We start from the raw sequence: 12,484 nt of genomic DNA, 5'->3' as shown, positions 1-12,484 counted from the left end.
AGTAGACTACTTCATAGTTACTTCCAAAGCACACAGCTCAAAAATGACCATAAACACATCACAAAAGATACCCATTGCTTTTTGTCTCTTTCTCAAAACAATATTTTTAGTTCTTAGTAAGAGTTCTATACTGGACTTTCTCTGCCTAGGGAGAGATTTCCAGACCTTATAAAGAATATTTCGTTTCTCTCTCCAACTAATATGAAATCTTACAATCCACTTTTTTCTAGGTCCAACGTCCTCGATGTAAGATCTCATGTGTTTAGTCAAGTTCTAAAACTATGTTTACTTATAATTTTGTAATAATATAGCTTATGAGTTTCGATATAAAAAATCAAAAACCAAAATCATATCGAAATTCAAATGAATCTAGAGAAAATATTAGAAGGGGACAAAATGGTGTTGCAATTTCCAAGAAAGATTTCAAAGTTTCATGATTATGAGGGATTTGGAAGCATGCAATTTGGCAATGTGTAGGTATCATCATCATCATCAATGGATACTAATGGTATTTGTCAAAGCGCGCGCGCACACACACCAGAGTGTAAAGAACAATTATTCACTATTCACATGGCCCTACTCATTGTGTCTTCTTTTTTTAAACTTGATAGAAAGCACCATGATACAAACTGCTGCCAAGACAGAACAAGAATCACCTAACTATATCAAATACCTTCCTATGCTTACCTACATGTAATCCTCCCCGCGCTTCCGTTGAATGTTTCTCGAGTTCATCTGTCGTTGGGAAGAACGATTTGGACAAAGGTCCATAGCGAATTCGACAAGTTTTTTGGGATGAACACTCAGCTTCCAGTAATATTATCAGTTCTCAACTGCTCGACTGGCGGAGGAAGGAGAAGAGCGAGCCGGGTTTTGTATCTTTCAATTCGATGCAACCGTTCTTCCCTCAATCTGGAAGCATTACACGGATCGAAAGCAACAAAATTTATATTCAAACTGAGAATGTACAGGTATCCAACATCATGATTCAGTAAGAGAGAGCAAGAGGATACTGGTCGTATCAATTTGACTAAGGAAGTACGCACCGTGATCGAACTTTCTTTGCTCGTTTAACATGTCGCTTTAATAGATCTTGCGATGACAAGTGCTCAATGGATCCCTCATCCTAAAATGCAGAAACACAGGTAAAGCTATATCCAATGATCCTTGCAGAAGATTCATAAAATTAATAACATGCACGAGAAGAGTTCATGACACTAAACAGAAACCAACCTTATCTTCCTCGTCAACTTCGTCTCCGACGACTTCCTTCTTCTGCGATGGAACAGCACCAGCCACGGGTATGGGCAAAGGTCTAGGAAGAGGCCTCAAAAAATTCCCATATTGTGGCTGTCAATAGAACAAATTATCAGCAAAAAAAACAAAACAGAAGAATAACTCCCCCCTGTTCATTCTTCATTGTTACTCATATTTCATTTTGAGGGGAGGCGGCATAGTATCTACCATCTCTAACAACACCACCAATGAGAAAAAGATGTATATGAGTCAGATCAATTAGTGCATTTTCGGGAATGGAAATGTAACCGCCCAAAGCCACCACCACTAACAGTTACGTATCGTCGTCAGCTTCACGGTTTTCAAACACATCTATAAGGAATGTTTTGTTCCCCTTTCCAACCGATGTGAGATCTCACAGGAAAAAAGTAGGTTGTATACAACAAGGAATGAGAGCAGTGCCTTGCAATATAGTAAAGTTTCTACCGGAATGGGAAGTCTCCACAGACAGGAACATCCATCATATGTAAAAGAACGGAATCTTGTCTATTAAAATGCAGAAAAGAATGAGTTGAAACATACTAGTAAAGCTAATGAAGGAACAATGGAACAAGATAGGAGCAATGCTATTGTATTGTGAGATCCCACATCGGTTGGAGAGAAGAACGAAACATTCTTTATAAGGGTGTGGAAACCTCTCCCTAGCAGACGTGTTTTAAAACCGTTAGGCTGATGACGATACATAACAAACAGAAGTGGACAATATTTGCTAATAGTGGGCTTAGACTATTACAAATGATATCAAAGCTAGGTACCGAGCGGTGTGCCAACGAGGACGCTGAGCCCCGAAGAGAGGTGGATTGTGAGATCCCACATCGGTTGGAGAGGAGAACAAAGAATTTTTTATAAGGGTGTGGAAACCTCTCTCTAAAACCATGAGACTGATGGCGATAGTAATGGGCCAAAACGGACAATATCTGTTAGTGGTGGGTTTTCGCTGTTACATGTACACTCTTCACCAAGATTGTTGAACATTCTAAAACCAAAGATGAAGTCTCAAAAATCTATTTCTAAGTCAGGTTATTGACTTGTTTGTACTAATAGAGAAGAGATAAAAGAATCTTAAAAGACCACATTTTGCAGCAATGACGATGAAAAATCCAACATTGATATGAACAAAATATGAACAAGAAAGATACAGCATAGAAGGCTGTCAGCTGCAGTGTTAACTATCAATCACGAATCTAATCCAATGACCTATAAAGATCCATTAAATAACATGCATCAGAACAAGAGCAGCAAAGTGCAGTTCAAATCCACAAAAAGGAAAGATGTTGCAATCAGAAACAACACAAACCTGGCATTCTTCTTGAGAACCATTCCTCAACCATGATCGACAAAGTGCATAAAGAGAAGCCCCATCAGTTATTCGGACCTGACATAGTTACTATCTTAGTTCATACCAAAATGAGAATCGAGTATAGCCATCGTTCATACTAAAATGAAGAAGACGCCCCTAATTCATGCTAAAAACATATAAAACATCCACCAAATCGTATAAAAATCGCGTATATAAACAATCATGATGTTAAGAATTTTAGAGCTTACTTTTCGATCTCTAATCACAGCAAGAGCATCATCTCTGACTCTGTCCCCAGGCAAAACAGAACAGCAGAATGTCAAATGATTTGTAAAGCATGAATGAAAGATATGTTACACAAGGAGCAACCATTACCTCATTTCCTTACATCCATTTGACTCGCAGATTGTTGATGGAGGAAAAACCTTGAAAGGGTAACAAAACAAATTTAAAGTATAAAAAGAAACTTGGGCATTCGAAAAATGATATGAAAGAACCAACGGGTAACTCAAAATCAGATTTAAATCTAGCAATTCTTGTAGGGAAGGTGCCGAAACGTGAACTCCTTAAACCCATGAAATTATTGCGTCAAAAGCTAAATCAAATTACAACCCAGCAAACCTTTGGATCAGAGGAATTGGGGGCACCCTTAATCGAGCCCGAAATGGCGGACCCAGAAAGGGAAATCAACTGCTGCGGCAAATTGGGAGGTCGCGCCAAGTGCATTGGATGGCTCATGGAGTCCAAATGAGGCGACCCAATCGGCCGATGCGGGAAAGTGACGACGGGGCGGTGTGGGTAGCCGCCAGGGTTGGCTACCATGACCGCCTGATCGGTGGGAAGAGGCCGAATGGGGCGAGGAACGAAGCCGCGGCCGGAGGAAGCAACAGGGTAAAGAATTGCCTGAGATGCATCTTGCTGAATCTTCGGCAATTGGTGGTTAGGAGTTCGAATAGGAATGCGCTGCGCCGCGTAGAGGGCTTGAGGAGGGTAGTGGAGATGGTGGGTTTGAGGAATTGAAGAAATGGGTCTCGACGGAGCTTGATTCGCAAGCGGACGAGCAATAGCAGCGGCAGTGGTGGTGGCTGCAGCAGTAGTTAGAGTGATTGAACCCGGAGCGACAGTGGTGGTGGTGGCATCGACGGCGGCGGGCGTCGTGTTGGTGGAGATGGGGAGGGAGTCGTCGGGCATGGTGGCGGGGAATTTGGGTGTATGTGGTTTGATTGTTTGAATATCAAATTAGCCAAAAGAAAGAAAAAAACTTGAATTTCCGTGCATCGACTGGATTGGGGGCTTGGATTCGCGGGTGCCGTTCAGGAGAATCAAATCAATTTTAAAATTACTATTTTGAATTCACCCAAGTTTACTTTTTTTGTGTTCTTGGACTTTATTGCTTTCGTTCTAATCTTTAAACAATTGGATTCGAGAAATCAAACGTAAAAACATCAATCGAGATCGATATTTTAATTCATTCAATGATCATAATGGGATTCGAGACTCGATCATATTAATTATTTAAGTCACCACCAAACATAGTTCAATTCAAAAGATGCAAGTAAAGTTTTGATTTCATCTATTCAGCTTCAAACATAAATAAACAATGAAATGAAGATCACGTTCAGCTCCCTATCATGGCCAGAGGAACTAGAAACCCGCCCATCCAGCAGGTTGTGAAGCTCTGTCAATTCTTTGTGAACTAGACCTTTCACCAGTTAATCTGGATGCGTTGGAGCTTCCAGCAGACACGGCTGTAAAACTCTCGGATCCAAAGCCCCAGCTTTCGAAACCAGTGCCTTCTGGAGAAGCCTGCTTTCTCGGCAGGCTTCTAGTCCTCACAGATTTGACACCCTTTTCAGGCGTATCAGGCTGCTGGATTGGGGATTCTCCTGCAAGGGCCTGCCATGGCTTTGCATCGGGGGTTCGAGTATTCGAATCGGCCTTCTGTACCTGAAATGTGAGGTAAAAGATGCATAAAGATGGTGGTTTTCCTTGGAAAACCAAATCGAAAGGACGAAAAAGGAAGCGAGGAAATACTTGAGGTACGGTAGAAGGCTGAATGTTCCTAGCAGCAAGTGATTGCTTGAGCTCCTGTATCTCTTGCCTTTGAGACCGGCAGATGGCAGACAGCTTTTCAAATTTGGATGTGATTTCAGCTTTCTCCATGTTTGCTTGCTTCAGTTGCTCCTTCAACTTCTCCACCTCAGCCTCTGATGCTGCTACTTCCTTTCCTGGTCTGTTGTTAGTGACATCTGAACTGAACTTAGAGGTATCAAATTCAGCAACAAAATTGTTAAAAGCTTTGTCTTGGAAGGCTGCATTCTCGGGTTTTGATGCTTTCGCTCCATTAGAGCTACATCCCGTTTCGTTCTGGAAAAACGATAATTCAAAGTCTCTGAATGAACCACTATCACTCACTGTCTTATTTGACTTTTGGTTGCTATCCCCAGGACTAGCATTCTTAACTGCAGAATGATTGTTTGGATTAATCCTCTCGCGTTTCGAGGTACTATGAGAGGTTGATTCTTCGTCGAACCTAATTTGGCTTGTATCTTTATTAGTCGTTTCATTGGCGTGTTGAGTAGACCAGAAAGCACCCAGCGGTCCTCCTCCAACTCCCCCTCCGCCTGTGGCCTTCGGCGTATGCGCTGCCTGTGATGAACTTTTAACCGATGGAGGTGGGGGCGGACTTCTACGAGGCATAGGAGAGGACTTGTTCATAAGGTTCAACGCGCCTGCTAAGATAACATTTATGTCAACAAACTTCAACACCATACCATAATTAATCCCTTCACAAATTTGGAGACTACAGATATAAACGACCTCTGCTTTCTTGATGAACTAGACAACATAGAACTAATCAAATTAATGAACCCTTAAGCTACCTTCACCCTCACCTTCTTGTTTCTCTGTAGACTGCATGTCAGGTGGCTGATCAGGTAATGACTTTCGTGATCGAACAGGTAGCTGGTTGTTAACACGAAACCAGACCTGCCACGGCACAAACCAACCCCAAGATCGGGAAGGAATTATGAGAATCCTGACAACTATTATCGTCATCGACATGAGTAATCTAAACTAACCTAAATTCATGGAGATGAATGGCCAATCAAGCAAAGCGCTTGCCTGCGTGATGTCTGGTCTGTCATTTGGTGAAACTTGGAGCATATCTTTGATTAGGTCTGTAATAGATGAGCTATATTTCGGTAACTCCAGAATTCGATAGTTCCCATTTAAAATTTGAAGTTTCGACTCTCCATCAAACGCACTTTTGAAGTAACATATGCGGAAGAGAAGACACCCGAGAGCCTGTCGTGTAATAGAATTCAAATCTCATAAATGAAAAGAACATCAATTCTTTATAAGTTCATTTGCAAAGGAAATTGTTGAGAACTAATAACAAATATTGTCCACTTTGACCCGTTACGTATCGCCGCAGCCTCACAGTTTTAAAACACGTCTATTAGGGAGAAGTTTCCACACCCTTATAAGGAATGCTTCGTTCTCCTCTCGAACAAACGTGGGATCTCACAATCCACCCCCCTTGGGGCCCAGTGTCCTCGTTGGCACACCGCTCGGTGTCTAACTCTGATACCATTTGTAACCACACCCTTAATGCTTTGTTCTCCTCCCCAATCGAGGTGGGATTTTACACTATATCACAATTTAACCTTTCGTGATCGGTAAAAAAGAAGAGTATACATACCCATATGTCAACTTTCTCATTTATAAGTTCTCTACGGAATAGATCCCACATCTGTGTCATAACAGGAAATAGATGAAAATTACTAACATATTGACAACCAAATATCACAACTGCAAAAGAAATTAAGATCAAGATATGGATTTTTTAATACCTCAGGGGCTCTATAGGCAGGCGTAGTATGCTTCCTGATGTTATCTTCTTCAATGCCCATTTCCTCGGGCTTCTCGAAGCGCTTGTGATTTGTAGAAGTGCTTCCGAAATCACATAATTTCCAGTGACCATCTGAGCCTAACAAAAGATTTTCAGCTTTCAAATCTCTGAAAATCGCAATCACAAGAGAAAATCAAGATCTTAGTTAAGCCATAACAAAGAACATAATTCATACACCAATGACAAGTGCCTCGAAACATGGTTGGGATTACATCAACCAAAACCATATACCACAAATAACAGAGAGCAGATGTGCTGTTAGCAGATATTGTCCTCTTTGGGCTTTCCTTTTCAGGCTTTCCTTCACGGTTTTTAAGACGTGTCTGCTAGGGGTAGTTTTCCACACCCTTATAAAGAATGTTTCGTTTTCCTCCCTAGCCAATGTGGGATTTCACAATCCACCCACCTTAGGAGCCCAACGTCCTCGCTGGCACTCATTGCTCTCTCCAATCGATGTGGGATCTCACAGTCCACCCACCTTCGGGGCCAGCATTCTCGCTGGCACTCGTTCCTCTCTCCAATCGATGTAGGATCTCACAGCAGACATGACTTCAGAGATATTGAATAGAGATCTTTTATATCTTAACTACAGAACATCAGTTAAACAACTAAATTACTAGCAGAGAAAATCAGTTTAGTTCATTAACTAGGCATGGAAGACCACAGAATGAATATTGTGGAAGCTATTATAACTTTTAAGAGAGAGATTGTTGGGATATAGACAACTAGCTACCATGTTTACCTGTGAGCAATTGGCGGGGAACGACAATGCATTGCGAATACTGCATTGCACACGTCTCGGAAAATGAAGAGAACTTGAGTTTCATCAAAGTATTCAGCTCCTCTACTCTCCAAGACATTAACCAAAGACTTCTCACAAAATTCCATCACAATTAGAACTTCTTTTGTGCGTCCCATATCTACGATCGTATGGGCATAAAGTGTAACAACATTCGGGTGGCCTCGGAGTGATTTCATTACAGAAACCTCCTTCAACGCCAATTCAAGAGATTCCACATCATTGCATATAATGTGCTTCAAAGCATACTGTTTCGAAACATGTAGGGCATCCTTGGCTAAGTACACACAAGAGAATCCGCCTTCCGCAATGACGTTTCTAACATGAATCTTAAGATTGCCAACATCAATCGAGCGACCCTCGAGACCAGATGGTTCTTTGTGCATGAAAGGCTTGAACCTCCACATGGTTTATAAATATATAGAGAAACTGAAAGAGAAACAGTTTAAATGAATTACAGAAGAAGTCCCAATTCTTTTTCACAGATTTCAAATGATTAACCGCATATAGGCACCCTTCTGAAGTGAACAACAACAAGAAGATTCATAAACCCTAAACCCTCAATCCCAAATCCCAATCCTCATTCATATTCACTCATATAAAGCAGATCCAATACTAATTAACAAACAGCAATGCCATTACTAATGGATCGTAAGCTACAAAACAAAAACTCACAACCCAATCTAAAGATAACACTACACAAGTCCAATTCAGACAATACAACAAAGCCCCACGATCTGGGAGAGCAGCACGTAACTAAAATGAGAAGAAAATGAACAAACAACAACAACCCAATTCGATTACATGGAAAACAAGCAAATATAACAATCTGTAATCAACAGAACTATTGAAATAACAAGTGGGGTTGGGGAAACTTACCTTGTAGAGGCGAATTGGGGAAGTGGGTCAGAATCCAATGGAATTTAAGATGGAGGAGAAGGGCGGCGATTGAGATCTGAGAGTGCTTGTGGATCCAGAAAAATGAAGAGAGAGAGAGGAAAAAGAGAGTGTGAAGGATGGAAGGAAGACCCTCTCTGAAGATTGTTGAATGCTTATATATAGATTGAATGTTGGGTACAATGGTGGCTAATACGGACAAAGATTTCGTTGGATTATCTCATGAACCCTTTTTTGGGAAGAAAAAGTTCATCACAAAAGACGGCTTCAATCAAGTTTGCGCCATTTGACGTTTAACAGATAGACTTGGGGAAGAAAATAGTCATATTTGTGATCATCTTTCCATCCCAACTTCATATTTTTAGGTCAAATTGTAAATTCTGTATTGACTAAATCCTTATTATTAGAAATTACTTTGAATCTAATAGTTATAGTTTGTTTTTGTCATTGTGAAGTTGTAAATTTCAGTGTTTGTAACAAAGGCCCAACCCATTAATTTGTGGGCCTATCCCCAGAAGACCAAGATGAAACTTTTGGGCCAAGTTTCTTTAATCTTCTGGCCCAATTATTCTTACCTCTATTTGATTTCATAATTCACACGTCACTCTTTCATTTTTCTTTTTTTTTTTATAGTTGGGGTTGTTTTTTATAATTCACGAGTCTCCTGGTCCGCACACTGTTCAATGTCCACCCCCTTTGGGGCCGAACGTCCTCACTGGCACACTGCCCAGTGTTCACCTCCCTTTAAGGCTCACGTCCTCACTAGCACACCACCCAATGTCTGTCTCTAATGTCATTTATAATAGTCTAAGTCCACCACTAATAGATATTATCCTCTATAAGGTTTCGACTCCAATGATATATTTCTTAACCATTTAAAAGTGAGAAGGTGAAAAATAGGTGAGAAATTGGGGGAAAATTGAGGAAAATTAATGCACATGGCAAAGGGGACAATCCTCACATGATACAAACATGGTCCTTCCTCTTCTTTGCTTCCCAAATTCATAACATTATTTTCTGTTTTTTCCCTCACAAAAAAAAAAAAAAATTTAAGTCTTTCCTTTTCATTCGCCCCTTCTTCCAGCAATCATTTCGTCATATTTCTCTTTAAATCACGAACCATATCACATTTTGATCATTCGTCTTAACAAAACCAACTATATGATAATGATTGGTGAAGAGAATACAGTCATCCTAATAAGTCATTTAAGAGCATATTATGTTAACTAAAACTTGTCAAAAAAACGACTTTATAGACATCACATGGGAACCTGAAACCCATCATAACCGTTTGTGATCTAAGATCCCGTTGATAAATATTTTGTGGCTCAAAAACATTTAAAAACTTTCAAAATTATTGTGTTTTTATTGTTTCAATGGATTTGCATGTGATGTGGCCAAGATCTTAGCTTACATTTGTAGACATTCAAAAATGTTGAGTTTCTTTTGCTACACATCAAAGTTGTAATGGATAATGTTTGAAATTATTTTTAATCATTCAATCTCACAAACATCAATCATGCATAAGGGGTCTAAATGTCACACCCATTATTTTTATATTATTGCCTCTATTTTATTTTATGTCCATATTATTTTTATATGAGTCAGCATTTTAAAAAATAAAAAATATAAAGCCCGTTGCGTAATCTTAAAGTTTAGTTAGGTCCGGTCGAAGTTTCTTTAGACCGAACCTAATTGTTCGAGTTGTAAATTTTTTCAACCTAAACAATTCTAAGAAAGTAATGAACCCTACTCAACCATATAGATAAAGTTGGGTTGATCAAGCTTTCAGAGTTATATGATATTTAAGTTATTGTCAAATTCTCCCTACCCCAAAGTTACATGATATCTAAAACATTTATCTCAAACGTGACTCGAGACCCGAGTGGTGGTGTGTTGGTATGTTTAGGTCTCAACATGTCTTCAATGCCCACTTTGCGTGATGGTGTGTTGGATGATGCATCGTCCTCCTCGATCGCATCATAGCACTCTTTTATATTGGCCCGCATATGGCCGGATGGGCGTCTCTTGAGGGACGCCACTTTGCTTGTCATGGCGTGAGGGTCACAACCTACTCTCTTCATAGTATGATTGTGACACCGAGCATACGCCAACGTTGTCCGTGATGTCTGAATTTTTCACGATTAACTTGTTGGCTAGGTTAAAACAAGTAATAAGTAGCGTACGGTTGTGTTTTTTTTTTTTTTGAAAAGTTATTAATATTACATTAGTTAAGGGTTATATAGATTATGATTAAATGACAACCAATGGGTTTGTTTGAAATTGTTTTGTTTTGCTTTGTTGATAAGCATGGGTTGTTCAACTCATCTCAACTCACCTTGATATCAACCATTCAACTACCTTCTAACCTATCTGCCCCAACAAACCAAAAGGGTTATTATCATACCTCCTTATAAATTTTAATTTTTAATTTTTATTATAATAATTAAAATTTTAAATTTCAACGGGTCGATATTTAGTTTATATAAGAAAGACGATGACATTATATTTCTCGAAAACTTAGGTAGGTGGGAATTTTAAGAGTAGGGAAGAGGGCAGGTAATGGATGAAGTGGAAGTGCACCAAATTTGTGTACAACCTTAGAGCTTAAATAAAAATGTATAAATTTATAAAGTTTGGTAATATGGAAATTATATTATCTAATTCTCAACCAACCCAATAATAATCCTTTCCAATTAATAATTCATTCCCTTCTCTTTAATCATTGCCTAATTTCATATTCACATTTTAATTTTAAATTTTAGAAAATAATAATTAAAAATTTAGTCTTTTTAGCATTTTCTTTGTGGGATTTTGTTATATTCTTCATATATGAAAAGAGAGAGTCAATATTATCATTAAAAATTTAATTTTTTTTAATGTTGTTCATATATTTTTACAAGAAAATGAAAGGAGGGTAAAATAAAATAATGGGAGGAGAGAGAAAGTCAATGCTATAATTGTTTATGGGATTTTAGTGTGTTCTTCCTATATTTACAAAAGAATGTGATAAAAAAAAGTTTAAAAAATAGGTTAAGCCTGCTTTGTTCGTCAATCAAATGATCGGTTGATGGGAGAGGTTTATTGTCGTATGTGAGGATTATATGGCATTATCGTGGTGGATACATTGTGGGTTTAGTTGATCGTAATTTCAAAGTTATTGAGATTGATACTTTTCGAGTCAGGAGCAAACAGACCTCGTTTTTGAGCTTGTTGTTGTGGTGTACAAGTAAACACGAACATGAATAGGAGCAAACAATGGAATTGTATCACAATCGAAATCTGTTGAATAAGTATAATAGCCTGTCTTAGCCATGTTGATGGTTTGATATTCACTTATCACTAGGGACCAATCTCTAGTCTTCTTTTTATGCTTGGACGGCCAGTGTGTTTGTTACGAATGCTCGAGTTTTTTTTTTTTTTTGTTAGAGTTTAGTCTCTATAATTTTAAAAATTAAAATCCTCCCGACTAAATTTTAATTTTATTTTAATAAAATCTAACCTTTATTAAATTTAAGGATAATAATAATAATAATAATAATAATAATAATAATAATAATAATAATAATAATAATAATAGAAAGAGAATCAAGGTTCCACCATTGGCTTCGCATTTTTCAGTTATTTAATTATTTTTCAAATTAAAAAAAAAAAAAAAAAAAAAAACCAATTTATTTTATCTCAACAGGCTTGGGTTCAATTATTTTAAAATGAAATTAATAAATTTGAAAATGTTTGTAGTTATGTTATTAATAATGTCGCATCAATTTAATTTCATCACTCAACTTTGTAAATTTTCTAATTTCTTTTTAATATAATTTAAAGTAGCTAACTATCAAATATATGATGACGAAATGGACGGCAAATTAAAAGCCAATGCATTTAATTAACCAAACTATAAGCCAAGTATTGAAAAATTAAAATTATTAATAACCACAAACTATATATTATATATATATTAACATTAATATATGGTTGAAAACAAAATACAATCACATGATTAATCTTGATTTATATATTTAATCATAGTATGGATGCTTCATTTTTTAAAATAATATATTTTGTTCCTTGTGAGAGAGAAGACATTAAAAAATGTTATTTAATTTTTTAAAATTTCAATTTATTTTAAAATTTATATATGATAAGGAGAAAATCAGAATCTTTTACCTTATTTAATTTAGATGATATTTTTTTAACCTAACTTCAAATTATGGAAATAAATATCATGATATTAATTTTTATATTCCTAACTATATTTATTTTTTTATAGAGATAATTA

General features: G+C 37.6%; 2 protein-coding genes across 4 annotated transcripts; both read right to left on the bottom strand.

Annotated features, from left to right (window-relative positions):
- Nucleotides 1-489: 489 nt before the first annotated feature.
- On the bottom strand, nt 490-3,928 carry LOC111789035 (uncharacterized). The gene is made up of 7 exons (XM_023669652.2): nt 3,218-3,928; nt 2,972-3,021; nt 2,845-2,884; nt 2,594-2,671; nt 1,234-1,350; nt 1,047-1,126; nt 490-912 (listed from the first exon to the last, which is right to left on the bottom strand). The coding sequence occupies exons 1-7, from the start codon at nt 3,785-3,787 to the stop codon at nt 804-806; spliced, it is 1,044 nt and encodes a 347-aa protein (XP_023525420.2). The 5' UTR covers nt 3,788-3,928; the 3' UTR covers nt 490-803.
- A 144-nt stretch (nt 3,929-4,072) lies between these two features.
- LOC111789034 (uncharacterized) lies at nt 4,073-8,524 on the bottom strand. 3 transcript variants are annotated; one of them, XM_023669649.2, is made up of 8 exons: nt 8,188-8,524; nt 7,252-7,737; nt 6,451-6,616; nt 6,300-6,350; nt 5,720-5,902; nt 5,491-5,584; nt 4,631-5,331; nt 4,073-4,543 (listed from the first exon to the last, which is right to left on the bottom strand). In XM_023669649.2, exons 2-8 carry the CDS (start codon nt 7,713-7,715, stop codon nt 4,241-4,243), a joined length of 1,962 nt encoding a protein of 653 aa, XP_023525417.2. In that variant the 5' UTR covers nt 7,716-7,737; nt 8,188-8,524; the 3' UTR covers nt 4,073-4,240. The 3 variants fall into 3 exon arrangements, with proteins under 3 accessions (XP_023525417.2, XP_023525418.2, XP_023525419.2); XM_023669650.2 differs by having other exon boundaries at nt 4,631-5,328; nt 8,188-8,523; XM_023669651.2 differs by lacking the exon at nt 8,188-8,524 and having other exon boundaries at nt 6,451-6,587; nt 7,252-7,504.
- Nucleotides 8,525-12,484: the final 3,960 nt, after the last annotated feature.

The sequence above is a fragment of the Cucurbita pepo genome, chromosome 2 (genome assembly GCF_057944985.1).
Source record: "Cucurbita pepo subsp. pepo isolate OVF chromosome 2, ASM5794498v1, whole genome shotgun sequence".
NCBI lineage: Eukaryota > Viridiplantae > Streptophyta > Magnoliopsida > Cucurbitales > Cucurbitaceae > Cucurbita > Cucurbita pepo.
This window is presented reverse-complemented; position numbering and strand designations above follow the sequence as displayed.

Excerpts from the sequence above, each read along its gene's own strand:
- LOC111789034 (XM_023669649.2), bottom strand. The coding sequence starts at position 7,715 with ATGTGGAGGTTCAAGCCTTTCATGCACAAAGAACCATCTGGTCTCGAG. Across the intron at positions 6,617-7,251 it reads TCCCCGCCAATTGCTCACAG|AGATTTGAAAGCTGAAAATC; the intron begins GTAAACATGGTA and ends TGCGATTTTCAG. Across the intron at positions 4,544-4,630 it reads AGCCTTCTACCGTACCTCAA|GTACAGAAGGCCGATTCGAA; the intron begins GTATTTCCTCGC and ends CTCACATTTCAG.
- LOC111789035 (XM_023669652.2), bottom strand. The coding sequence starts at position 3,787 with ATGCCCGACGACTCCCTCCCCATCTCCACCAACACGACGCCCGCCGCC. Across the intron at positions 2,672-2,844 it reads CTGTGATTAGAGATCGAAAA|GTCCGAATAACTGATGGGGC; the intron begins GTAAGCTCTAAA and ends TAACTATGTCAG. Across the intron at positions 1,351-2,593 it reads GTTCTCAAGAAGAATGCCAG|CCACAATATGGGAATTTTTT; the intron begins GTTTGTGTTGTT and ends TTCTATTGACAG.